This window comes from Vitis riparia, chromosome 17 (assembly GCF_004353265.1).
Source record: "Vitis riparia cultivar Riparia Gloire de Montpellier isolate 1030 chromosome 17, EGFV_Vit.rip_1.0, whole genome shotgun sequence".
Taxonomy (NCBI): Eukaryota; Viridiplantae; Streptophyta; class Magnoliopsida; order Vitales; family Vitaceae; genus Vitis; species Vitis riparia.
This window is the reverse complement of record NC_048447.1, coordinates 12,424,733-12,449,825: the sequence shown is the minus strand read 5'-3', so window position 1 is coordinate 12,449,825 and position 25,093 is coordinate 12,424,733. Positions and strand designations below refer to the sequence as shown.

The 25,093-nt window shown below is 33.5% G+C and overlaps 3 protein-coding genes and 2 long non-coding RNA genes across 7 annotated transcripts; 1 reads left to right on the top strand and 4 right to left on the bottom strand.

Moving 5' to 3' along the window:
- Nucleotides 1–698: 698 nt before the first annotated feature.
- On the bottom strand, nucleotides 699–4,169 carry LOC117934388 (uncharacterized protein At5g01610-like). Its single transcript, XM_034856041.1, has 3 exons — nucleotides 3,931–4,169; nucleotides 1,972–2,026; nucleotides 699–1,260 (listed from the first exon to the last, which is right to left on the bottom strand). Exons 1-3 carry the CDS (start codon nucleotides 4,015–4,017, stop codon nucleotides 881–883), a joined length of 522 nt encoding a protein of 173 aa, XP_034711932.1. The 5' UTR covers nucleotides 4,018–4,169; the 3' UTR covers nucleotides 699–880.
- Nucleotides 4,170–7,899: 3,730 nt separating this feature from the next.
- On the bottom strand, nucleotides 7,900–15,787 carry LOC117904272. Of its 2 annotated transcripts, none has more exons than XR_004649570.1 (2): nucleotides 15,338–15,787; nucleotides 7,900–8,377 (listed from the first exon to the last, which is right to left on the bottom strand). It is a non-coding gene; the product is annotated as an uncharacterized LOC117904272 (long non-coding RNA). The 2 variants fall into 2 exon arrangements; XR_004649569.1 differs by lacking the exon at nucleotides 7,900–8,377 and adding an exon at nucleotides 13,106–13,392.
- On the top strand, nucleotides 8,221–11,009 carry LOC117904266 (protein WEAK CHLOROPLAST MOVEMENT UNDER BLUE LIGHT 1-like). Of its 2 annotated transcripts, XM_034816790.1 has the most exons (3): nucleotides 8,221–8,311; nucleotides 8,583–8,690; nucleotides 9,207–11,009. In XM_034816790.1, exons 2-3 carry the CDS (start codon nucleotides 8,589–8,591, stop codon nucleotides 10,878–10,880), a joined length of 1,776 nt encoding a protein of 591 aa, XP_034672681.1. In that variant the 5' UTR covers nucleotides 8,221–8,311; nucleotides 8,583–8,588; the 3' UTR covers nucleotides 10,881–11,009. The 2 variants fall into 2 exon arrangements, with proteins under 2 accessions (XP_034672681.1, XP_034672680.1); XM_034816789.1 differs by lacking the exon at nucleotides 8,221–8,311 and having other exon boundaries at nucleotides 8,520–8,690.
- LOC117904269 lies at nucleotides 9,040–9,907 on the bottom strand. Its single transcript, XR_004649567.1, has 2 exons — nucleotides 9,821–9,907; nucleotides 9,040–9,738 (listed from the first exon to the last, which is right to left on the bottom strand). It is a non-coding gene; the product is annotated as an uncharacterized LOC117904269 (long non-coding RNA).
- A 2,687-nt stretch (nucleotides 15,788–18,474) lies between the features above and the next one.
- On the bottom strand, nucleotides 18,475–23,778 carry LOC117904268. The gene is made up of 2 exons (XM_034816793.1): nucleotides 22,505–23,778; nucleotides 18,475–18,775 (listed from the first exon to the last, which is right to left on the bottom strand). Exons 1-2 carry the CDS (start codon nucleotides 23,695–23,697, stop codon nucleotides 18,721–18,723), a joined length of 1,248 nt encoding a protein of 415 aa, XP_034672684.1. The 5' UTR covers nucleotides 23,698–23,778; the 3' UTR covers nucleotides 18,475–18,720.
- Between the last annotated feature and the right edge of the window lie 1,315 nt (nucleotides 23,779–25,093).

Sequence of the window (25,093 nt, the reverse complement as noted above, 5' to 3'; positions counted from 1 at the left end):
GTACGCTACTGCTTCTTTTCTTTTTTCCTTTTTTCAGTTTTTATAACAAAATTTCTTTCGTTTCTTTTAGTATTAAATGCAAAAATTAAATAAACACATAAATTTATTATTTTATAAAATTCTAAATTTTATAAATTTTTTTTTTTTTTAAATAAACAGTAATATTCAGCATTCTTTAAATTGTTTAAAATTCCAATTAAACACAAATAAAATAGAATTTCATATTTTTTTTAAAATAATAAAAAGTGAGGGGATCAGTTAGGTTAGGGTTTTGAGATATTTTCAATTAATCGTTGAAATTAAAAATCATAATTCTTAATTACGGTTTCAAAATATGTATTTAAATTGTAGTTTAAAATGCTATTTCCAGTAATTTTTTAAAACAAATTAAAATATGAAATAATAAAAAGAAAATAATGATTTTTAAAAAAAGAAATTAAAAATATGATACTTAGAGATCAAAACGGAAGAATAAAAAAAGTGAGAGTAAGAAAAATAGGAAGAATATATAAAAGTCAAAGAATTGAAAGAATGAGACCCGACACATTCACTGTTCCTTATTTTTTTCAAGGGTATGTTTGTCTTTCATATTTGATGTCCTTAACATCAATTATATTATGTGGACGTTAAATCTATTATTTGCTTTAATTAATCCTAAATCATAATCGGCCCATAAGATTTTCGGAATAAACAAACCATGGACAAATTCAATGAAGGGATCGAATTGATAAATGGATTCCCAGCAGAAACAGAAATGATTATTGTTTCCAAAGCTGTTAGAACATATACAAACAGCATTCAGAGAAGGGATGGATGCACCTATAAATTGAGCTCTCATGCACAACTTGACAACAAGAAGAATATCAAAATACTCGAAACCTCAAAACTCTTCTATTTTAACAGCATCGCGGGTCATTTCATAAGCATCTTTGGGTCTTGATTTCTTCACACCGGCTGTGAACCACACTTTATCAGACTTGTAGGTCTCCACACTCACAACAGTGACTTTAACCCAGACTAGGACCTTCGTCTTCATTCCTTCTATTCCAGTGAGCTTTCCCCTTGCCAATGTTCCTTTGACGCGAGTGGCATATCTTATGATGGACGAGTCCTTGAAGCTGACCTCGCAGGCAGAGGGCAAATACACGATCAGCTTGGACCTTGACTCATCAAATTCGTAACATGTTATGTTCCTGGGGAAGAGGCCTGGTGGAAGGTTGTGCTCTCGGAGGAGATCCGGCAAGGCTTTTGCTGGCTTACCTTTAGAACAGGGGAAACGCATGAGAGCTAGTCAACTACCTTTTTAAGCATGCATGTTTGTTATGCAGATGTAAATGTTATGGAATCAAATACTGGCTTGAAAAGTTGAATAACCCATTTGAGAGTACATTTTAGTTAAAGAATTTTTAATTTGTAGCATTTTTCTAAAGCCATTTTGGAAGAATCACCTAAGAGGTGATTTTCCATGAATCAGTTCAAGTGATTCTCCAGGTTTTTAAAAGCAATGTTCAAAAGTTCGGCAAACACCTAATTTTTAGAAGGAAACACTAGCAAGCATTAGGAAACGCTTCTAATAACCTCAAAATCACTCCTAATGGGGGCTTTAAAAATCCATTTAATTTATGAGTTGATTGGTACAACCACAGAATTCAAGCATAAGGGACATAAAAGCAAGGAAACTTGCTCATTTACTTAAACCACAGAACAAAAAAATTGATGGATGGTTAAGAACTTATAACAAGAGCATGAAAAGAGAAATGAAAACGTTCTCAACCTACTCTTTGCCATTCCTATGCCAGCACTCATACCCTTTCTCATGTGGATTTACATTGCCAACACCTAAAAAAACCACCTTTGTTTAACAGAGTTTGCCAAGAATTCGTGGACCTTTCACAATGGAATGGCAGCATGGTCTTGCCCTACTATCACTTAAAAACCAACTAATACACTACAGTTAGATAAGCTGCATACCTTTTAGCTTGTTGAATACCCATCTTGCCTTCTCTTCAACAGTGTTCGAGAAAGTCTGGAACAATAAGCAACTTTTAGAAAAGAGCCAAGTGAACATAAATATTCTATTCCCAAGAGCGATGCAGCTTTGTTTTTCAATGCATATCTCTGAGATGGGCAGATCAACCAATTGCAAAATAGAAATTGAATGCTAATCAAAGGTTTCAAAAGAGATCATTTCAGAAGTTTTCCTGCAGTTGTATGATCACCTAAAATAATATTCTGATTTGCATGTCTGAATAATTGTACATTCCTCTCAATCGGCAATAAACCTATGCTGAAGCATATCAAGATGGACTTCAAGACTTCCAAACTACATATGAGATAGTAAGTTTAATGTTCAGCTCAATTATTCAGCAAACACATTAAATGGGAAAACAATTACAAGATGTAATTGATGAGGAATATGCATCTAAGGGCAATATATCATAATATCATTATAATCATATAACATCATGCGAGTGGTCACCTGAACTATTTTGGCTATGGCTCCAGTATGGTGAGGTTCCAAGATCCATTTGACTCACTTTTGAATCCTATAATGTTAGAATATAGTTCTACGATATTTTTTAGCAAGCCCCACATTAAGAAACCTTGTTTACTGTAAAAGAAAACAGTTTGCTTACCTAAAAAAATAAAGACCTGTTTGATATCTTTATCTCAACCCAACACAACATCTTAAATTGCAACTACTAGGATGACCATATGATCATCTTTTTGCCATCCAGCTCTATCCAAAGTCTCATCCTCCATCAAATCCTCAGAAATCATGTATTCATAAGCATGAATACTGAAAGATCTGACCAATAATGGATAAACAAATTTCACAACTTGAAGATATACTTGGAAAATCTTCAAGATTCAGCCTAAGCTCAATCTGCCAACATATTTAAATGGGTTCAAGATTTTATAGTGTTATTTTCAATCTGCAATTTTTAAATATGATGACAAATTATAAACCCAACCAACCAAGGCAAGCCCTATTAAAATCAGTTTATTTTTCATCACATCTGCATCTCTTTGTTGTTATCCACTATCCCACTTTTCTCCCTTCCTCCCTATGGCCTGCTACATAAAATAAATCGACAGAATGTCACACAAGTAAAAGGTTGAAAGTTCTACCAATCATAAGCAAAGTTCAACCAAATTAGAAAAAATGAAACACAATTACAAAAGGGAAAAAGGAACAGAGCATTGCATATAGAAGCACAGCACCAGAACCAATTAGATCTGTATGGCATTCATTTTGTGTCCCTCTTAGTCTCTCTGTTTTTTCCACACTAAGCACTGATAGATCAAATGAACATTATAAAACAACAAAACTTAACAAAGATTGCATTTTCAATTTATGCAGAATTGGTTTTGCAGATACAAATCCAGTCTTTTATAAGGAAACCGAACACTGTACTCGGGATTTGAGCTCCAATTCCAATTCAAGAAAATTGTATAGCCCTTCAGACCGAACATCACTACTCGTCTTGCAAATCTCTTTAGAATTTCCAAAGAACTTTGCATCTACATTACATTGACAACATCCACTCCAATTCATCAAATCTTTTCTATCAACCAGCACACACAAGCACACCTAAAGAATCTCATCTCACTCCATCAACCCCTACAGGTTTTTTCCCCTTTTCCTCTAAGTTCAAAGAAAAAAAAAATGCGGATCCTGAGTCTTGCATTTTCCTAGAAACTGTACACCTACACAAAGATTATATGAACAGCATGAACTGGGTAGAGTTCAATCAATCAACATTATGCGGATAAAAAGATAAAACTCAAGAAACCCAGATTTTTTGGGACACCCATATGTGAAATGTGACTGGAACAAAGATGGAACAAAAGGAAGATCTAGGGATAGGCGCAGGAACAGTGTGTTCATACAGAGATAACATAGAAAAAGAGAGAATGTGAACGTACAGACAGGTCTTCAGTAATGTTGGAGATCTCCTCCTTGGCTTTCTTGGAAATCCAAAAGCTCCCCACCTTCGTCAGAGCTTTCTCCATCTTCTCTCTCCTCCGCGGTCCTGTTTCCCTCACGAGAGAGAAGATTCTCTGCAGCCAAACACCACCCACAACAAAAACTCTCTACATTCAAGTGAACCCAAAAATCGGCGCGTAACAGACGACAAAGGAAAAGCTAGTGTGAGCTGTGATGCACATGACCATCACTGCTACTGTCAGCCGTTGATTTTGAAGATAAGGATAAACTCTAACTTGTAGTAATGAAGTCCAGTGTGACTCTTGCAAGTTGTAACTTGTAATATGATTTAGGTGAAACGACACCGTTTAGGTTTAGCTGTCATGATCACTTAAATACATGCCCTCAATTTTTCTTTCCTTAGATTGATATTTAGTAACCACCACCAAATTAATTCTCCACCTTATTTCATACATTTTTTTTATATTAAAATGATATTATTTTAATTTTATCATTTTATTTATTTATTTGTACAGTATTAAAAATGAATTAAAAAATAATTTTAATATAAAATTTTAGGAATAAACTTAAGAAAAGGGTAATGCTTGATTATGTTGCAACAGAAAAGAGACAATGACAGCACACCAGCAACATTCCCAACCATTGTTTCTCCTTTTTTTTCTTTTTTTAATTTTGGAAATATAATTTCAATCATGTCAAGAAATTAATGCATGAAAAGGATGTGATTTCTTTCCTTTTTCTTTTTTAATAATAATAATAACAATATAAATAAATAAAAGGATAAAATTTAAATAAAAAATAAGTAACTCACCAGGAATGATATTACTTCAAATAATTTCATTTTCTAAAAATTATTTTTAAAAGAATTAATTTATTAAGCACCTAATTTTTATAAGAAAATGTTTATGAGCAATAAAATATATATTAACTTTTTTGAAATGACTCATAAATGATTTTTTATTTAATTAAAAAATATTTAGAAAAAGATATAATGTAAGTATCAAACCATCGAGTATTCTTAAGTTTTATATTTACACTTTAAACCATGAGTCCCTCCGATTCATCAAATATCTTTCATTATTCCCGGCATTTTTATCCACTTCATATAATTTTTACATATTTATCAGCATTTAATAACCTTTTTTCCCTCGCAACCTATAATATTTGAAAAAAATATTTTTAACAATTTTTTTATATTATAAAGGAATATAATATTACAATTATTTTTCTCTTATTATATGTTAATGATTTGGCGTTAGTCTGTCTAAGTCCAATGAAAATTGAATGATGGAGACAAATGATTAAAAACATTTTCCCAATATTTTAATGAGACAAGTAAAGCCAGCTCACGTGGTGGACCAGGGCATGCTCCACCTCAAAAGGATATATATTTATTAATTAATATATTTATTTTATTGGGTACAAAGCTTTTATAGTATGTCAATTTCTTAGGGTGCTTTGCATTTCTACCGAATGCATGAGCATGAGCTGGAATCATTTAAAATGTGAGAAAAATGCGATCATATTATCCATCAATTACATATTTTCTCGGATCAAGTAAAAATTAAATTTATAAGTTTTCCTTTTCTTTCCTTATTGTTTGTAAAACCAAATTAATAAAAAAAAACTATTAAATTGGTAATTTTAACATAATGGGATAATATTTTATAATAATATAAATTTTATTAAGTTTTGATCGAATATAATCATGTCTTTCATTATGAGTTTGAAAGAACTCAACTTAGAGGGTATTTGGTAAAACTCGATATTTATTACTTAATAACTTAAGTTGACTTTAAATCAAATCATACTTAAGTTATTAACTTAAAATTTATTATTTTTATTTTAAATATTAAGATTATTTAATAAAATTAACTTAAAATTATTATAAATCATTATATTAACATGTTTATTCTCATAAATTATAATTAGGGTAAAAGATGTCGTATAATAGTAGAAGTTGTGGAGTAGTAAGAGAGATCGTGAAAGTAATTAAAATAAATGAGGGTAAAAAGGTAAAATAAATATATAAACTTAAGAATAAATTAGTTCTTTTTACTTATTACTTAATAGCTTTTTGATTTTAAGTGATACTTATTTTATTAAATATACTTAATTTATTTAATGACTTAAATTAAATTGTTAAGCTACTTTACGTTATTAAGTTGATTTAACAAACACCCGATTAATTGTTTGCTTAAGGTGTCAAAATGACCCATTTATCAACTCATTTAAAATCCATTTATCTTATATATATATATATATATATAATAAAGTTATAGATATTAAATAATATTGTTAATTAAGAATAATTTTTTAAAATTAAATAATTTATTAAAGTAAAATTTTATATATTCCAATCAAAAGGTACAAAGATTAAAAATATTTTATAATAAAAAATTAAATAGATTCAAAATAAATGTTAATTTAAAAGTTTAATTTATCCTCTATCTCATAGTATAATTAGGACTTAAAATCATTAAATCAATCGATACTTTGAAAAAAAATAAATGAAAACAAAAAACTAAATAAAAAATAATATTTTATAATTAAAATTAAATAGATTAATGAATTAGAATCACATTAAAGGGTTAATATCATAATATTATACTGTTAAATAAAATTTAAAAATAAATAAAATATTTTATAAAATCTATTTAATATTCATATCTACTACTTTTTTATTATAATTTATTTTTATTCATTTGAAAAATTAAATTTGAATTTTAATATTTTTATTTATTTAATTTTAATTTTTGTAACTTTCTTTTTTAATAAGTTTGTTATATTTATGTTCATTCAACCTAAGATAAATATCTAAAACAGGGAAGACCGAAGTATTGATCAATTTTAAAATGTGACCTTGGTACAACCAATTTAACTAAGGTACAAAGAATGTAGCCAAATTAGGAAAAATATGATTGAGGTATGAATAATGTGACCAATGTATGAATAATATAACCTTGGTAAAAAAAAAGCCATCAAGATATAAATAATGTGATCGCAATATGAATAACGTGATATGGGTATGAATATTATGATACGAGACCAAGGTATAAAAATTGTGAATTAGGTATAAATAATATGATAGTTGTGAAAAATATGATTGATGTGTGAATCATATGACTAATCTACGGAACAATGTAATCAAAATACCAAAAATATGATAAAACAATAAATAATGTGATGAAGGTACCAATGATGTAACCAAAGTTTAGGTAAGTCGATCAAAATAAGAAATGTGATTGAAATAGGAATAAGTTAAATGAGGTACAAAGAATATGACTATGGTACAAATGATCGAGTTATATTAGTATCAGATTTGCCAATTTGGTTGGATTGATCGAGTTGTATGATTCAAAATTCACCTATAATGGTTTTTAAAAACTTTTTTTTTACATATTTTATACCAAAAATTAAATATTAACATAAAATGTAACAAGAAAGGATAAAAACAATGTAAGATACAATTTGGATAATGTGAGTGAATATATAAATAATGTAAGAAATTATAGAAAAAATCTAACAAAAATATAAAAAATATGATAATGGTATGAAAAATGTGAGGGTGGTAGCAAAATTTGATCTATTTGTACCTTGGTCACATACGAGTATGATTGTCATATATTTTGTACCCTAGTAATATTTTTGTTTATTGGTCATATTTTTTTGTACATTAATTACATTTTTTGTACTATTATCATATTTTATGTGATCACATTTTTTTTGATATATTAGATATATTAACATACTATTATTATATTTTTTGTGCATTGATTTTTTTTTGGTACATAATTTTTTTTATATAATATTATATATATATATATATATATATCACATTTTTCATACTATTATCATATTTTTTTATACTCGATCATGTTTTTCATACCCTAGTCATATTTTTCATACCATGGTAACATTAGTAGTTTAAAAAAATGCTATCAAAATTTCATAACTTCCTCTTCATATGGATAATAAAATCTCATTCTACATTGTCGATCTCTTTATCGCCCTATAAATTGTCAATCTAGCAATATTAATTCCTTAAACATGTAACAATCCCATATGTTGAAATTTGGAGGTACGGTAACTCCAAGCTGTTCTCGGTACATAGTTTGACCCAAATATTCAAAGATTTTCCCGGAATTTGGTTTTCTGAAATTTGAGGGAAGTGATGTGGCTTAGTGTTGCGAACATCGATCTCTTCAAGGAGCCGGCCTTCGATTGTGACGAAACTCCACCTCGACTCCTCCGAGAAACCAAAGCGAGTCCATTTGATAATATGATCCTCAACTCAATGAAGGCTCATTCTCTTTTCTACGTGCTGGAGCGAGTCCATTTGGTTTTCGGAAATTTCAGGTGTGTCTCTCTGCTGGAGCTTGTCCTTTTAAAATGTACTAATGGTCCTGTTTGGTAGCTGAGAAACTGCACGAGAAGAGATATGATTTTCTTTTGAAACAAAATTTCTCTTTTTCGCTACTAGGTTATGTTTGGATGTTGATCATCAAATTATGATGGTATCTAGCATCGCTTTTCTGAAATGTTTGGCTCCTTTGATACATGATTGTTTTTTTCCTCGATTATGTTTGGAAATTTGACAATTATGATTGAAAAATTGTTTTCTCGGCAGCAAGATATGGGTGAGATCGATACAAAACCAATTGAATCAGTCCAAGTTGCTCTATCCTTGTTTGAGGAGAAAACTGATCAGAGAAGAAGCCGGCCCACCAGCAGTGATGTGAGTGCGATTGAAATAGAAAGCTTTTACAATACTAATCAAATTGGGTTTTGGATAGAGTACAAGTCTTATGATTTTGAAGAGTATTAGGAATTACGGTATATGAGTATCTCCTGGATTGTGGTACACCATCATTTCGGTGAACCCCAACAATCCCTCTCCAAACATAATGCTCCCGTGGAGTGAGCTCATGACCCTTGACTTTGATACCAATTCTTGAATTAAGTTTTGATAGTCTCATTTGAAAACGAGGGTAGATTAAGCTTTTTATGACATTTAACTACTATCATCCAAGTGACCCATCCTAGGCTTAATCTCGACATTATTATATCCTAACAGTATAATGACATTAAAGAAAACGCCATCAAATGTTGAATATTAATTAACCATTCGTGTTCAGTATGCACCCCTCTTGCTTATGTAGAGGGGCTTGTGATGGAGGTCCCAAACCGTGAATTTACTGTAAAATTGGATAGTTTTGATATTCCTTTCGTTGTGTCCTATTTCCTTCACCAGCCAGAGTTGGAGAAAGAACAAGAGCTTGAAGGTCTGCTAAAGGACTTAGCCAACTGCAAGGTGCAACTGGAGGCAAAGGACTCTGCCCACATGCAAGCCCTTCTTAAGCTGGATCACTATCGGAAAGCAGCAGATGAGCTTTCCACCTTGCTGAAGAGCTCCGAGGCTGAGAGAGATAAATACATAAATGAATGCATAGAATCTAGAACCCGGATAGATGAACTTGAAACCAAGACGAAGGAGATGGCTGATCAATTGTTGGAAACTGCAAAGGTTCGAGAGCAGCTTTCACATGTTTTAAGCGAGTTGAAAACTGCACAAGAAGAGTTACTTCGTGTGGAAACAGAACTTGCTGATGCTAGAGAATCTGAATTCAAGGCTATGACACAAGCAGAGCTGATGCAAACTGCTGTCAACATGGAAAGAGGCAAGACAGCTGAGCTTCTAAAGCATGTATCAGAGCTCAATGAAGCTATTCTTCATTCAAAGCTGGCTGCTATTGAAGCAGAGAAAGAGAACTCTGCAGTTCTATCTGAGAAAGAGGCAGAGTTACAGTTAGTGACAGCAACTTTGGCTCAAGCACAGGAACAACTAGAAGAGTTGAGGAAACAAACAGAGATAGTGCAGTTTCTGGAAAATGAGCTCCTGGCTAAATCGGTATTTATTGAAACCCTGCAATTTGAACTTAAAGAAGCCAATGAACTTCACAGTTTATCTGCAAAAGCTGCTTCTGAAGCTATTAACAATTTAAACCAGCTAAAATCAGATTTTGAAAGGCAGGAAAGAGAGAACTCAGAACAAGCAGTATCCATTAACTCACTGGAAATGGAGCTTAATCAGTTGAAAATAAAGCTTAAGAATGCAAATGAGGAGGTAGGCCGTTTAAACTGTGATGTTGAGATGCTTACAGGGGAATTAGAGAAGACAAAAATTGAGGTGGATGAGATTAGAGGAAGGGAGAATGAAGCTCAAGTTGAAATAGCACTTCTGAAATCTGAGCTTCACAAAGGGAGGTCAAGAATTGCAGCAGCAGAGGCAGCTGAAGCAAGGGCTGAGAGTGTTAAGTCCGGGCTATATCTTGCAGTCCAGCAACTAGCAGTAGAAGCAGGAGAAGCCAAGAAGGAGAGCCAAAGGCTAAAACAAGGAGTGGATGAAGCAAAAGAAATAACTGGAGAGACTGTCTCTGTCAACCCCCAATTTGAAGTCTCTTCTCAAGATTTAGAACTTTCCCAAAAAGATGAATACAATAAAGAAGCTAAAGCAAGAAAAGATGACCACATCACAATTTCAGTGATTGAATATGAATCATTGGTTAGCAAGGCTAAGAAGGCGGATCAAATTCCAGTATTGCTATCTGAAAATTTAAGTCAATCGGCCACATTTGAAAATAGGGATGAGGCGGAAGTTCTGAAGGAGTTGGAATTTGCAATGGTGAGAATTGCTGAGTTTAGGACTCGGGCAGAGCAGGCAGTGAGCAGGGCTGAGATGGCTGAGAAAGCTAAGGCAGCAATTGAGGAACAACTAAGGCAGTGGCGAGAGCAGAGGCAAAGGAAAAGAGCTGCTTTAGCAGCGCTCCATGAAGAGTCTGTCCGAAAAGAGAACAATATTCTTAAATTTGAGCAGACTCCTACAACATATCAGCCACTGGGTAAGGTTCTCAACATGAAATTCTAGTCTACCTGGAGAATTTCAGATATTTTTTCCTATTTAAGTAATTGTGTATGGCATAAACTTCTTCAAGGACTTCCAACTTATTTCTCTTTTAGCTGATTTGGTCCAAGGCCTATTTAATAGGTAATTATATATTCCTCTCATGTGATTTACAGCATTTTAATAAGGTGCAAACGCAAGTGACCAAAGAAAAAAACAAAATTAAGATAAAAAATCTAGGCATATAGACCTTGGTGTGCTTCTCATGTATTGACATGTTGAATATTGAGTGCAGTTTGAGGCAATTGAGGTTTGGTTGATGCTGGTAATTGAATTTGAGAACTATCAATGTTAAATATGATGACTGTCTGGTTTTCAGTCACTCGTTTCCAACATTATAGTTTAGCATGAAACATAGGAGTCAAGGTCCTTTTTATTTCCAATTTCGAGTAGTCCAAATGATCGAGTTTTTAAATGTTGCATCTTGTAAAACCTTTTCTAAAATACGTCATGGTTTGTACTTCAAAATATGCAGACATTGTAATAATTCATTTCCTTTAATTGATTCAAGCCAGGATCATAGAAATAGAAGATTTAGAGGGTATTGGGTAAATCCACTAATTTAATTTAAGTCATTAAACATATTAAATGTGATAAAATAATATAAGAATTCTTAGACCCTGGTTAGGAAATCTTCTATTTTATTTATTTATTTATTTATTTTAATTAGAAGCTGAAGTCAAAATCAAAGTCATTATTTTCCTTATTTTCACGTTAAGTGTCTTTTTTTTTTCAAACATGAACTCATATTGAGCTTATAAGCTTTTAAACTTCTTAGTAGACATCAAATAGGACAATCATATTTCTTTCTTCGTCCTCTTGCAGTGGTGTCATGATGATAGTTTTTGTGCCAAACCTGTTTTGTATATGCCTAGCTATTGTTGTTACTTGACAATGTTGCTACATAGAAGTCATGTTTCTTCAGCTCATATGAACACTGATAATTTTAGACTCAAATGAGAAGGCTGCTGGGAATATTATAGTGTTTTTTCCCCACTTGTAGTTTCAGATCTGAAGCTTTGGTGCATAGAGCTCAATTCTAACTTCACGGATGGTCTGATTTCCAGGTTATAATATATTCATCCTCCCAATCAGAAGGACAATGGTAGTTCTTGAGGATCTAAGATGCATGTGTATGCTATGCTATGTTTTGTCCATAGTATCTTAAATCTCTCACCTGTCACTAATCCAATATCTTTTAGTCTATGGGTCTAAAATCTTATTTGAGGAAAGGCTTTTGGTGAGAAATTGGTAATGAGAAGATTATCATAAGATTCAACATTTCTTATTCAAAAATGTATGTTATCATTTCAGTGAAAGTTAACTGCTTAAGATATGGAGCAGCAGACTTATCTCATGAACCTTTTAGACACTGGTACCCTGATAAGAGCATTTGCTTAGAAGCCTCCCAACATCTTTGTAAGTCTTAGCATCTATATTCATGCTGAATTTTTGGCTAACAGGGATATTTAAGTAGTAGTTTGTGTTTGCTGAGTCTTATAAATTCTTGTGAAATCGTATTTATGCGGAGTTTCCTGTACAAGCTTATTCAGTATTCTTTTTCTCTTTGAACCTATTAGGTACGCTGTATTTGAAATGTAATCATGGTTTGAAGTATTGGCACAGAAGACTGTGTCCAACACGCAAGTCAGTGACTCACATCCAAGTCGGGACTGGGTTGTTACTCATCTGGACAGATACTTGGAACCATGAGTATAATTCAAATACAAAGCCTGTCAAATTGTTTCAAAGAGAAAGGGATTCTTGACGAGGCTTCATAGGACACTCATCAAAGGCAATAAGATTTCGCAAGAATTTACACGACTCCTCAAGGCAAAGCTAGGCCTCCTTTCTAAAAATATTCATGTTAGCCAAATGCCTAGCCGGTACCTTTTAAGTTTGGTAGGCCAAATAGTCAGTTAGGCAACAAGTTTGGTAGACCAAAAGGTTAGGCCAGCCACTCCTCCATGTTAGCCAACAAGTTTGTTAGACCAATAAGTTAGGTCACCCTTGGCCACCCACATTGCAGGGATAATGTTTTATCGGAATTTGGGGAAGAATTTTGGGTGAAATTAGCCGTTTAATCCAACATAACGTAGGTATTAGTATTTTGAAGAATAATTTATCCAGAATAAATTAACCCCTGTTCAAATAAATTAAAGGGCTTATCCATATCTTAAGCAGTTAACTTTCACTGAAATGATAACATACATTTTCAAATAAGAAATGCTGAATCTTATGACAATCTTCTCACTACCAATTTATCACCAAAAGCCTTTCCTCAAATAAGATTTTAGACCCATAGACTAAAAGACCTTGGATTAGTGATAGGTGAGGGCTTTAAGATACTATCCTCCAAGGTTGCGTACTGTTGGACTGATTTTTAGGGACAAAACATAGCATAGCATACACATGCATCTTAGATCCTCAAGAACTACCATTGTCCTTCTGATTGGGAGGATGAATATATTATAACCTGGAAATCAGACCATCCGTGAAGTTAGAATTGAGCTCTATGCACCAAAGCTTCAGATCTGAAACTACAAGTGGGGAAAAAAAACTATAATATTCCCAGCAGCCTTCTCATTTGAGTCTAAAATTATCAGTGTTCATATGAGTTGAAGAAACATGACTTCTATGTAGCAACATTGTCAAGTAACAACAATAGCTAGGCATATACAAAACAGGTTTGACACAAAAACTATCATCATGACATCACTGCAAGAGGACGAAGAAAGAAATATGATTGTCCTATTTGATGTCTACTAAGAAGTTTAAAAGCTTATAAGCTCAATATGAGTTCATGTTTGAAAAAAAAAAGACACTTAACATGAAAATAAGGAAAATAATTACTTTGATTTTGACTTCAGCTTCTAATTAAAAAAAAAATAGAAGATTTCCTAACCAAGGTCTAAGAATTCTTATATTATTTTATCACATTTAATATGTTTAATGACTTAAATGAAATTAGTGGATTTACCCAATACCCTCTAAATCTTCTATTTCTATGATCCTGGCTTGAATCAATTAAAGGAAACGAATTATTATAATGTCTGCATATTTCTAAGCACAAACCATGACGTATTTCAGAAAAGGTTTTACAAGATGCAACATTTAAAAACTCGATCATATGGACTACTCGAAGTTGGAAATAAAAAGGACCTTGACTCCTATGTTTCATGCTAAACTACAATGTTGGAAACAAGTGACTGAAACCAGACAGTCGTCATATTTAACATTGATAGTTCTCAAATTCAATTACCAGCATCAACCAAACCTCAATTGCCTCAAACTGCACTCAATATTCAACATGTCCATCATCCCTTAAGGGGGTCTTTAAAACCCTCCTCCTTCAGCCACATTTTGTTCTAATACCTCATTGATCCTCTAATCAGCACCAACTCCATATCAAAGGCCTCTACAAAATCAAAGAGAATGAGAGCATCCCCAAACAAAGATAGCTTCATACCACCATTCAAGCTCCAGGTCCTTGCAGCCCACCTCTTCAAAGAGGGTAAGTCTGGAGCTGAATCAGAAAAATCCCCTCTTCTCTCCACTAAACAACGCTTCAAAAGCTCCTCCCTAAGCTGCACATCCTTGACTCCTAGCTGAAACCGAACCGCCTCATCCATCACACTGTAAAACTTCTTAGCCATCTGTGCAGAAGACCTCCCTCAGACAAAACTAGCTTACTGCACCCTTCCAACATATTCTCATACACCGGCACTCTGCTTTGCGATTTGAAAGGAGAGAGTCACTCCAAGATCCTGAAGCTTCCTAGCTAAAGTGGACAACCCCCCTTCCAGTAGAAAAATCAATGTAGACCTCTTGGCCTCTGCAAATTTAGCTTAACATTGAATCAACCTTTCTTCCTCGTTAGTTAGAGCGACTTTTCCAGCCTTAAGGACCTCCCACCTTCAATCTAAACCTTGCAAGTCTTCTTCCCATCCACTTCCCCATAATAAGATTACACACCATCCAACAACCAGGCCAAGCTCACCTCACCAAATCTAATCCAGTTAGAAATGCCATAGGACTTCCATACTGATAGCAAACTAAAGCCGGATTTGTTCAAAAGTAGGAATGAGCTTATTTAGAAAATAAAACAAGCAGATTCATGCGCTTGCATAAATTCAGTTACAGAATTAGACTGACCAAGATTATGGTTAACAATTCAAACTAAATCATATCAGGGAGTGATTCCGATTTTCAAGCAGTTAATGTATATTCATTTCAAAATGTGAGTATAGGAAAGCAAACAAAACGATTACAATTTTTAGGCAGTCAATGGGGCAAAATGAATATTACCTTTCAAAATGTGAGATAGAAAAGCAAACAAAACAATTACAATTTTCAAGTAGTCATTGTGGCATTACATTTCAAAATGTAAGCATAGCAAAACAAACGAAAGAGGCACTTACATATAGAAGGCAGCAGTTGTGCATGGCAAATTATAGCCAAACTCATCCAAGTTGTACAGACCCTTGTGCAGACAAGTGATGGATATGAAATCCTCTGGTATTGGTTCAGGACATATTTTGGGGCCCTTGGCTCGCTTGGTAGGATGTTGTTGTTCAGTGGACGACAGTTTGGAAACTTGAAAAATGAATATTTAAACAAGGAACCTGTGGTTATGGTTGCCATGACAGGGGAACATGGCGCACATCTTCTCTTTGCCCAAGTTGAGAACTAATCCATTTCCAACCATGGAATGAAATGCATCAATTTTGAAAAGATCGTCACCCACCTCCTTGAATTTCTAACAGAAGACAGGTGCATCCTCACCAGACCCAGGCGGAGGAAAAAGGGAATGCCTCCATATGGTGGGGAGGAGGAAAAAAGGAATGCCTCAAAGCTACTTGAGCAGCTTTTTAAAAATATTCATGTTAGCCAAATGCCTAGCCCATACCTTTTAAATACCCCATGGGCCATGCCAGCCAACATATTAGTCAGGTTAGTTGGTTAGGCAACGAGTTTGGTAGATCGAAAGGTTAGGCCTTTGTTAGACCAATAAGTTAGGTCACCCATGACCACCCACATTACGGGGATAATGTTTTATTGGAAATTGGGGAAGAATTTTGAATCAAATTAGCCGTTTAATCCAACATAACATAGGTATTAGTATTTTAAAGAAAAGTTTCATAACATGCCTAAAAATCAATGTTTTGTTTGGTTTATAAGTTTTAGAAAAACCATTGTTCTAAATAGTTTCTTTCATATATATATATATATATATATATATATATATATATATATGTATATATTATTTTTTAATTAGCTTGAAATAGAATTGTGAATCTGTGACTTTCAAGTTTATTCTAAAATTATAGTTTCAAGATAGGGTTTTAATAATAATTTGAAGAATAGGTCAAAATCCGAATGCAAGAGACTATTTTTAATCAATTTTGGTCTTATTGATATTTTTTTATTAAAATTTTGTCTAATATATCCGTAAAATCCAACTACCAACATATGTATGTGTATGAAAATTAATATTTTCGTCCTTAAATATGAAAGCTAGGTTATCAAATGGAAGAGAGGACCACACAAATGATGAATTAATTAATGTTGCTATGAAAGCATGTTAACTTTTTATAATACAAATAAGATGTTAGTCAATGAATTTGAATCATGATCCATGGAACCCTAAGGTTCTCCAAATTGAGTTAATACCACCAACCACTAAATCATTTGTGCTAATGCCTTCCTAAGATATAGCTCTCTGTTCAAATAAATTAAGGTCATGTTTGGTATGTGAGAATGGAAAGTGGGAATGATGATCTCATTCCTCTTCTCATCCATTTCCATGTTTGGATAACTTAAGTGAGGATGAGAATAGAATTAAAAATGATTTTAAAGGAAATAAAATTTCACTTATAAGTGGGATTTCAATTTATCTCTTAGTAGGGGCATTGCGATTCTTAAGCATAATTTATTTTTAAAAACACTTTTTTAAAAATTAAAAAATCAAAGACTTTTTTTTGACTAAATTATTATTATTTTTAATTTTTTATTTAGATTATGTTAAAAAAATAAATTGTAAATTCAATTTATATAATATTAACTAACTTTAATTCAAGTCTTATTAAAAATAAAAATATTTTTTAATTATAAATAAATTAAAAATAAATAGTTTTTAATAAAATTTGAATATTAATATTATAATAAAATCATAAATCATATTTTTATAAATATTATAAAAATATGGATATTAGTATCGTATTAAAATATAATTGATTTATTTTGTCAAAAATAAATAATAATAATAATGTAAAATTAATAATTTTTAAAACTAATTTATTTTAAATGAATTTTAAAAACAAACAAAGTTTAATTTTTTAAGGTATAAATGAATCAAAATTTTCATTACATGCATACCTTTAATATTCAACTAAGGACATGATATTCTAAGCTTTTTTTCTTTAATTTGTGAATTTTTTTTATTTAATCTATAATTAATTAATAGTTTTTGAATTTTAAATTATTATTAGAAATTGGAATATTTATTAAAAAATTTAAAACATTAATTATGCCTATTAATTTTTATAGTCATTATATATTTTTTAGTTTCAAATTATTTTTAAAAATTATTAAACTTCTTACTTTGTTTTTAAAAATTGTTTTTGAAGAACAACAATAAACCATAGTATAAATTTATTAAATAAATGTGTTCCTAAATTATGCTGTGAGAGTTTTTCTTTTCAAAAATGAAAATAAATATTTTAATATTGAAATAAAAATAAATAATCATTTCAATCTTATATTAATCATTTTTTTAAAAAAAATTAACCTTATATTTCTAAATACATCCAAAATTAAAATTACCAAATCCATTCCTATTAAAAGTCGGATGAGAATAGAAACAAACTATTCATTTCTATTCCCATTCGTACCAAACATGTCCCAAAGGGCTTTTTCATAATAATTTCTAACTCTTCTATTAACACTAGAAGAAAAAACTAACATCTATGGATTAAAATTAAGGATTAGTTTATTTATTTTTTTAAACAAAATAATTCCAGATAAGTTTAAGTCTATTTTAAATAATTTTATCTAAATATTCTTAAGCTAACTTTTGAATGTTGTTATTAGGTGACTAGATTCAAGGATTGGAATATGTGAGAAAGGAAAAAGGATGCTTTACCCCTCGTCCAAGCCGTGCTTCTGAGCTTCGTGGACACACTTAGTCAATTCAACTTAATGCATAAAAGCCTCCATTGTCAAGCACGTCCAAAGCCTAGCCCACCAAATGGCGTCCAAGAATTCATCACATTCTGATGAGTTTTGAGTTCTCAAATGGACAGTTTGGATGGTATACCCCTTTGAGAAAAGGCCCAAAATAACCTTAGACACGCGATTGCCATCATACCATGGCATCGTTTACACTATACAAAAAGTACTGGTACTTCAAGCTCATGCCAGATCAAACCACAAGCAGGGTCCATTAGTTCCTGAGCCTTTAGTATTTTCCTGGTTCTTCAGAGCAAATGCATCATTTGCAAGCCTTTTTAACACAAATGGGCAATCTATAACTTACAACCAAGCACAGGACATAATATTGAAATAGGAAGGATCAAATCCCATGGAACCATTGAAAAACCAAAGGAACTTTCTCATGTTCAGTAAACAAACTAGAAAATAGTACTCTGTGACAAATGACTTCCCATGTACACCATGTACAATAAACAGATAAAAAAATTAACGAGTCATGAGCACACAAAAAAGAACAAGTAGTCTGCTTATACAGTTCTAGAAACATCTTCATCTCCAACATGCCATTGGTTAAACCTTTTGAGAAGAAACTCTAAACAAAGCCCTGAAAGGAGACAACTTTACCACCCACCTCAGAATTTTCGCGCCTGCAAACAATATTTGAATTTAAGAAATGTGAGTTTAGGAATAAAATAGTTTCCACACCCTTCTCGACAACTTGCAAGTGACCCATATTATAATCCAATCCAACAAGATCATGCAAACAAGAAAGAGACTAATTATTAAAACACAAAGATGACAGATTGCCATTAATTGACAATTAACCACGAACCCATGGCTGGCCATATCAACAGAAACAATTCTTTTAGGTATGATTTCCATTTCATTTTTTATCAAAATCATCAAGACAACTTTTACTTGAAATCATTATAATTCCTTTCAGAAGGGTCAATCATGGAAGGCTGGAATAGGATTTTTCATGATTATACCAGATTATCAGTGAAATACTTTACATATTATTCCACTGCTATTTGTTGATATCTGCATCCAAGATTCATTACTAAACATTGGTTTTATAATACATTTTAGAGCACATTTTTCACATCCAGGGCTTTGGAAAGTCTGGCAGAAGCAGGAATGTTCAGAGTGTAATTACAATTATTCTTCTTTGGGTGATTTGGCTAGAGAGAAATGCCATTTTTTTATAATTATTATTATTTTTTAAATATTTTGATAAACAGATCCAAACAAAATCATTATGGCACTCAGGTGTACTTTCTCTGTCCCCTATTTGTTTCACTTCCGAGTTTTCAGGTACCCTGGTTGGCATGGTCAAGTTAGTTTAGAGTTCCATCTGCTACAACAGTAGGGAGATTGAGGACGACCATAGCTGAGCACAAAACCTTCTTCCCTAATTCTTAAGTTTAATTTTGATGGTTGCTCTTAGGAAACCCAGGATAAGTGGCTATTGGTGGAGTTTTCTGAGAGTAGAAGTGGATAGGGCTTTCTCAAATGTATTGGGGTGTGGTTGGCTAATGAGGCAGAGTTGCTAAATTTCTTAGAAATCTGACATTTGCTTCTCTGGGTTCTAAAATTTAGTGCAAGGTGATTCAACCATGGTTATCTCTTGGGTTTCTCAGAAAAAGCAAGATCCTTAGGAATGCTACACCTAGTAGCACAAATTTTCAATTTATCTACAAAGTTGTGCTATCCATTTAGATGGATCCCTTGCCTAGACAACTAAACTGTAAACAGGCTAACTAATTAAGGTGCTTTCTTGTGAGATGCCTGTGTAGGGGAGTTTCCCTAAACTTTGTACTTTGATTTGGTGTTGAACTTTAGTTATTTTTAACATTTTTGTTTCACCCTTGAGGTTTGCAGTTCAGTTATATTTTGTTGATTCAATTAAATTAGATACTCATACATTTTCTTTCTTGGAGGAGAACTCATCCTTTCATGTTCTCTTTTGATCATTAATCAACAAATTCTGTTGCTTGCAATTGAGAAGACAACAAGTGTTATGAGTTGTCATTTCCCTTCAAATGTAGGTATTTTCTGATAGGCAAATAATATGATTTTATAAACAAATGCCAAAGTGATGGCGCACCATAGTACATAGGATGTTGAGCATCAAGAGGCACAAGCAAGAGATAACACAAAAACAACCTATCTCTTAGCAACAACCCAACCAATCAAAAAAATCATTTAAAGACAAAACCTATATCTATATACCTGTTCACCCACAAAAATTAATATCTAAGAAAAGAACTTTTCAAGGCTTGATCAGATTGCTCCTCATGGTCAAAAGACCTTTTATTCCTTTCTTTCCATATGGTCTAAAAGATGCACACTGGAGCTGCTCTCCAAACCTTCTTGCGTCTTTTACCCACAAAGGATCCATGCCACACTAACTAAGTCCCTTTAACCATCACAACTTACACCCAATGAACACCAAAGCAAAGCAATTAACAAAGGACACTTGTCTTGGCACAATGGAGAGGGATGTGATCAATGGATTCTTCCTCGACTTTACTAAAAAAATATCCATTGACCAAAGGCCACCCTCTTCTCTTTAGCTGCTCTAAGGTCAACAACTCCCCCCTAACTAACCTCCCAAATGAAAATTTTACTATTCTAGACATATAATTCTAGAAAGCTAAGCTCATTAATTTTAATTTTAGACATACAATTCCTTTTTCTATGAGCATTAACCATTTTATGGAAGAACTTAGTGTTTCTATTCCCCCCTCCTTGAGCTAGATCTCCCTAGATTTCTACCTCCATGAGGTTGCTTAAAAAAGAATCCACTCATATTATTCCTCCCTAGCTGTCCTCACCTAATTCTTCTTTTAAGAAAGGACCCCTTCTCTCTCCTTTAAATCCCAAAGACCCATCTCAATGAAGGTCATCTTCCTAAGAATCCTAACTGAAACATTGTTGAACACCTCTTTTATTCCAAATTTTCAAATCAGATTTCATCACCTTTAGTTTCGCAGCCAAGATGAAGCTATAATAAGATTCTCTAAAATTGTATACCATCCCTCATCCCTTAAGGGGGTCTTTAAAACCCTCCTCCTTCAGCCACCTTTTGTTCTAATACCTCCTTGATCCTCTAATCTGCCCCAACTCCTTATCAAAGGCCTCTATAAAATCAAAGACAATGAGAGCATCCCCAAACAAAGATAGCTTCATACCACCATTCAAGCTCCAGGTCCTTGCAGCCCACCTCTTCAAAGAGGGCAAGTCTGGAGCTGAATCAGAAAAATCCCCTTTTCTCGCCACTAAACAATGCTTCAAAAGACCCTCCCTAAGCTGCACATCCTTGACTCCTAGCTGAGACCAAACCACCTCATCCATCACACTGTAAAACTTCTTAGCCATCAGTGCAGAAGACCTCCCTCAGACGAAACTAGCTTACTGCACCCTTTCAACATACTCTCATACACCGGCACTCGCTTTGCACTTTGAAAGGAGAGAGTCACTCCAAGATCCTGATGCTTCCTGGCTAAAGTGGACAAGCCCTCCCTTCCTATAGGAAAAATCAATGTAGACCTCTTAGCCTCTACAGATTTAGCTTAACATTGAATCAACCCTCCTTCCCTGTTAGTTAGAGTGGCTTTCCAGCCCTAGGGACCTCCCACCTTCAATCTAAACCTTGCAAGTCTTCTTCCCATCCACTTCCCTATAACAAGATTACACACCATCCAACACACAGGCCAAGCTCACCTCAACAGATCTAATCCAGTTAGAAATACCTCTTCCCCCACAATTCTACCATGAAAACATCCCTTTACCACCTCAACGACAACTTCAAAAGACTTGAAGTCCACTGCAAACCATCTCTTCTTTCCTTTCTTCATTTCTTCCATTTTTCAATCTCTAGCTCTCTCTTGTAACTCCATGTTCTTTACATAATTCTTCAAGAGCCCTTTGTGAAACATTATTCGAGACACCAATCTTACTACTGGCATCCATCCTAATGCCATAGGACTTCCATACTGATAGCAAACTAAAGCCGGATTTGTTCAAAAGTAGGTATGAGCTTATTTAGAAAATAAAACAAGCAGATTCATGTGCTTGCATAAATTCAGTTGCAGAATTAGACTTACCAAGATTATGGTTAACGATTCAAACTAAATCATATCAGGGAGTGATTCCGATTTTCGAGCAGTCAATGTATATTCATTTCAAAATGTGAGCATAGGAAAGCAAACAAAACGATTACAATTTTTAGGCGGTCAATGGGGCAAAATGAATATTACCTTTCAACATGCAAGCATAGGAAATCAAACAAAACAATTACAATCTTCAAGCAGTCAATGTGGCATTACATTTCAAAATGTAAGCATAGCAAAGCAAATGGAAGAGGCACTTACATACAGAAGGCACCGGTTGGGCGTGGGTAATCATAGCCAAACTCATCCAAGTTGTAACAACCCTTGTGCAGACAAGTGACAGATATGAAATCCTTCGGTGTTGGCTCAAGACATATTTTGGGGCCCTTGGCTCGCTTGGCTTGCTTGGTAGGATGTTGTTGTTCATTGGACGGCAGTTTGGAAACTTGAAAAATGAATATGTAAACAAGGAAGTTGTGGTTAGGGTTGCAGTGACCGGGGAAGATGGCGCACATCTTCTCTTTGCCCAGGTTGAGAACTAATCCATCTCCAATCCTCCAATGACATTTAGCAATTTTGGAAAGATCACATTCCACCTCCTCGAATTTCTGAAACAGGACAGGTGCATCCTCACCAGACTCAGGAGGAGGAAAAAGGAATGCCTCCATATGGTGGGGAGGATCAAAATCGTATTCCTCCATCTTGCGGCAATAAGCAGAGACTAGAACATCCTCGCATCCCGACACAAACTGTCCGTGACAAAGATTCCGTCCCAGACCATGTCTATGTATAATTGACAACAACCTGGACCTGTGGTGGGGTATAAGCCGCCATGTCCCATTAGTGACATTGTAATAGTGGCATTGACTACCAGCCTCGAAACACAGATAATTCCCTACACGTGCAAAGCCCGTTACAATGCGTTCATTAAATCCGTGGAAGGGAGGAGTCTGAAGCATCGTATTTGGTTCATAATAACGGCCAGGGCAATAGCTCTCGAAACTTGGGGACGCACATGTTCTAAACTTCGCGTAATAAGAATAACTGCTGGACATGACATATATCCGCCCCTCAATCTTTATCAACCTGGGCATAAGCTTCGCCGCTTCAAACTCGTGAACGTGGGTGAAGTTCACGGTAGGACCAGAGAGATCGGCCACATACAAGCTCGATGAAATCCCCTTGTCGCCCTTTGACTTGTCCAGCCTCAAAAAGGGTTTCCAAATCGGATCTTCCTCAGCCCATTCCCCTCCCACCATATACAGTTTTGATCCATCTACAAAGAAACCCATCCCGCATGGCAATTTTTCCTCGTCAAAATCAATCACTTCATCCACCGGTAATCGAGTCATATCGGGAGAAGCTGTTTGAAATCCACCGCTCAGCAACTTCTTCATGTTAATCACTAGGATGCGGTGGTAAGTATACAAGTACAGAAATTCTTCTCCTTCCATTCTTTGCCTGTTTCTACTCACGACCTTTCTAGGGCTTTGGCTTTGGCTTCGGCTTCGGCTTCAAGATCGTTTGGGAGACGACCTGTGTTTGGCGCCTAAAACCCTTTGGGTGCCTCCTCTATATATACTACTAGGAAAATTCTAGGGTACTTCCTTCGGTACCGTACCGAAATGTTTTTAAGCCATTGGATGTCCAAGATTACATCTTGGCCATCCATTTTAAATTTGAAAAAAAAATTCCACTTAACCGGTTGTGGCCTTCCACTATCTTCTTCTTTAATTTCTTCTTCCTCCGTTCTGAATAATTTTGGATTTAAATAAAATAAAGATGAGATAAAAATAAAATTGGAAAAAAAAATTGATATAAAATTTGAAAGCATATTTATTAACAAAAAAAGATTCATCATATATCATAACTATATTATTTTATTTTTAACAAATTATTAAACATTTAAATTTGACATAAAAACAAATATGATAATATTTTAATATGAAATAAGTATTTGCATTATAATTCAATATTTTGATAATCATGTGTAAAGCTTAAGTAATTAGACCATCCTAATTTATTTTTACTCTCCAAATTTTACATGTTTTGAATTTAAGGTTTTTAAATTAAAATTACAATAAAATAAATTACTAATACTGTTTTGAGTCACTGATGATAGTATTTTTAAAAATAAATTTATAATTTCAAAAAAATTTAAAACTAAAAATCGATATGGAAAATGTAATGATCTTGATTCTAATGCCAATCTTTGGATTAAGTTTTGATAGTCTCATTTGAAAACCAATTGACGTTTAATGAGGATAGATTAAGCTTTTTATGACATTTAACCACTATCATCCAAGTGACCCATCCTAGGCTTAATATCGACATTATTATATCCTAACGGTATAATGACATTAAAGAAAAAGCCATCAAATGTTGAATATTAATTAACCATTCGTGTTTAGTATGCACCCTGTTGCTTATTCATAATAATTTCTAACTCGCTATTAACAATAGAAGAAAAAACTAACATCTATGGATTAAAATTAAGGATTAATTTATTTTTTTTTAAAACAAAATAATTCCGGATAAGTTTAAGTCTATTTTAAATAATTTTATCTAAATATTCTTAAGCTAACTTTTGAATGCTGTTATTAAGTGACTAGATTCAAGGATTGAAATATATGTGAGAAAGGAAAAAGGATGCTTTATCCCTCGTCCAAGCCGTGCTTCTGAGCTTCGTGGACACACTTAGTCAATTCAACTTAATGCACATAAGCCTCCATTGTCAAGCACGTCCAAAGCCTAGCCCACCAAATGGCGTCCAAGAATTCATCACATTCTGATGAGTTTTGAGTTCTCAAATGGACAGTTTGGATGGTATACCCCTTTGAGAAAAGGCCC

What these genes read in the sequence shown, in the direction of transcription:
- LOC117934388 (XM_034856041.1), bottom strand. Translation starts at nt 4,017, where the DNA reads ATGGAGAAAGCTCTGACGAAGGTGGGGAGCTTTTGGATTTCCAAGAAA. An exon ending in ACATTACTGAAGACCTGTCT is followed by an intron (nt 2,027 to 3,930) that starts GTACGTTCACAT and finishes TTATTGTTCCAG; the next exon opens with ACTTTCTCGAACACTGTTGA. An exon ending in GGTATTCAACAAGCTAAAAG is followed by an intron (nt 1,261 to 1,971) that starts GTATGCAGCTTA and finishes CCTGTTCTAAAG; the next exon opens with GTAAGCCAGCAAAAGCCTTG.
- LOC117904266 (XM_034816789.1), top strand. Translation starts at nt 8,535, where the DNA reads ATGTTTGGAAATTTGACAATTATGATTGAAAAATTGTTTTCTCGGCAG. An exon ending in GCCGGCCCACCAGCAGTGAT is followed by an intron (nt 8,691 to 9,206) that starts GTGAGTGCGATT and finishes TTCCTTCACCAG; the next exon opens with CCAGAGTTGGAGAAAGAACA.
- LOC117904268 (XM_034816793.1), bottom strand. Translation starts at nt 23,697, where the DNA reads ATGGAAGGAGAAGAATTTCTGTACTTGTATACTTACCACCGCATCCTA. An exon ending in CCAACCGGTGCCTTCTGTAT is followed by an intron (nt 18,776 to 22,504) that starts GTAAGTGCCTCT and finishes TATTGTTTGCAG; the next exon opens with GCGCGAAAATTCTGAGGTGG.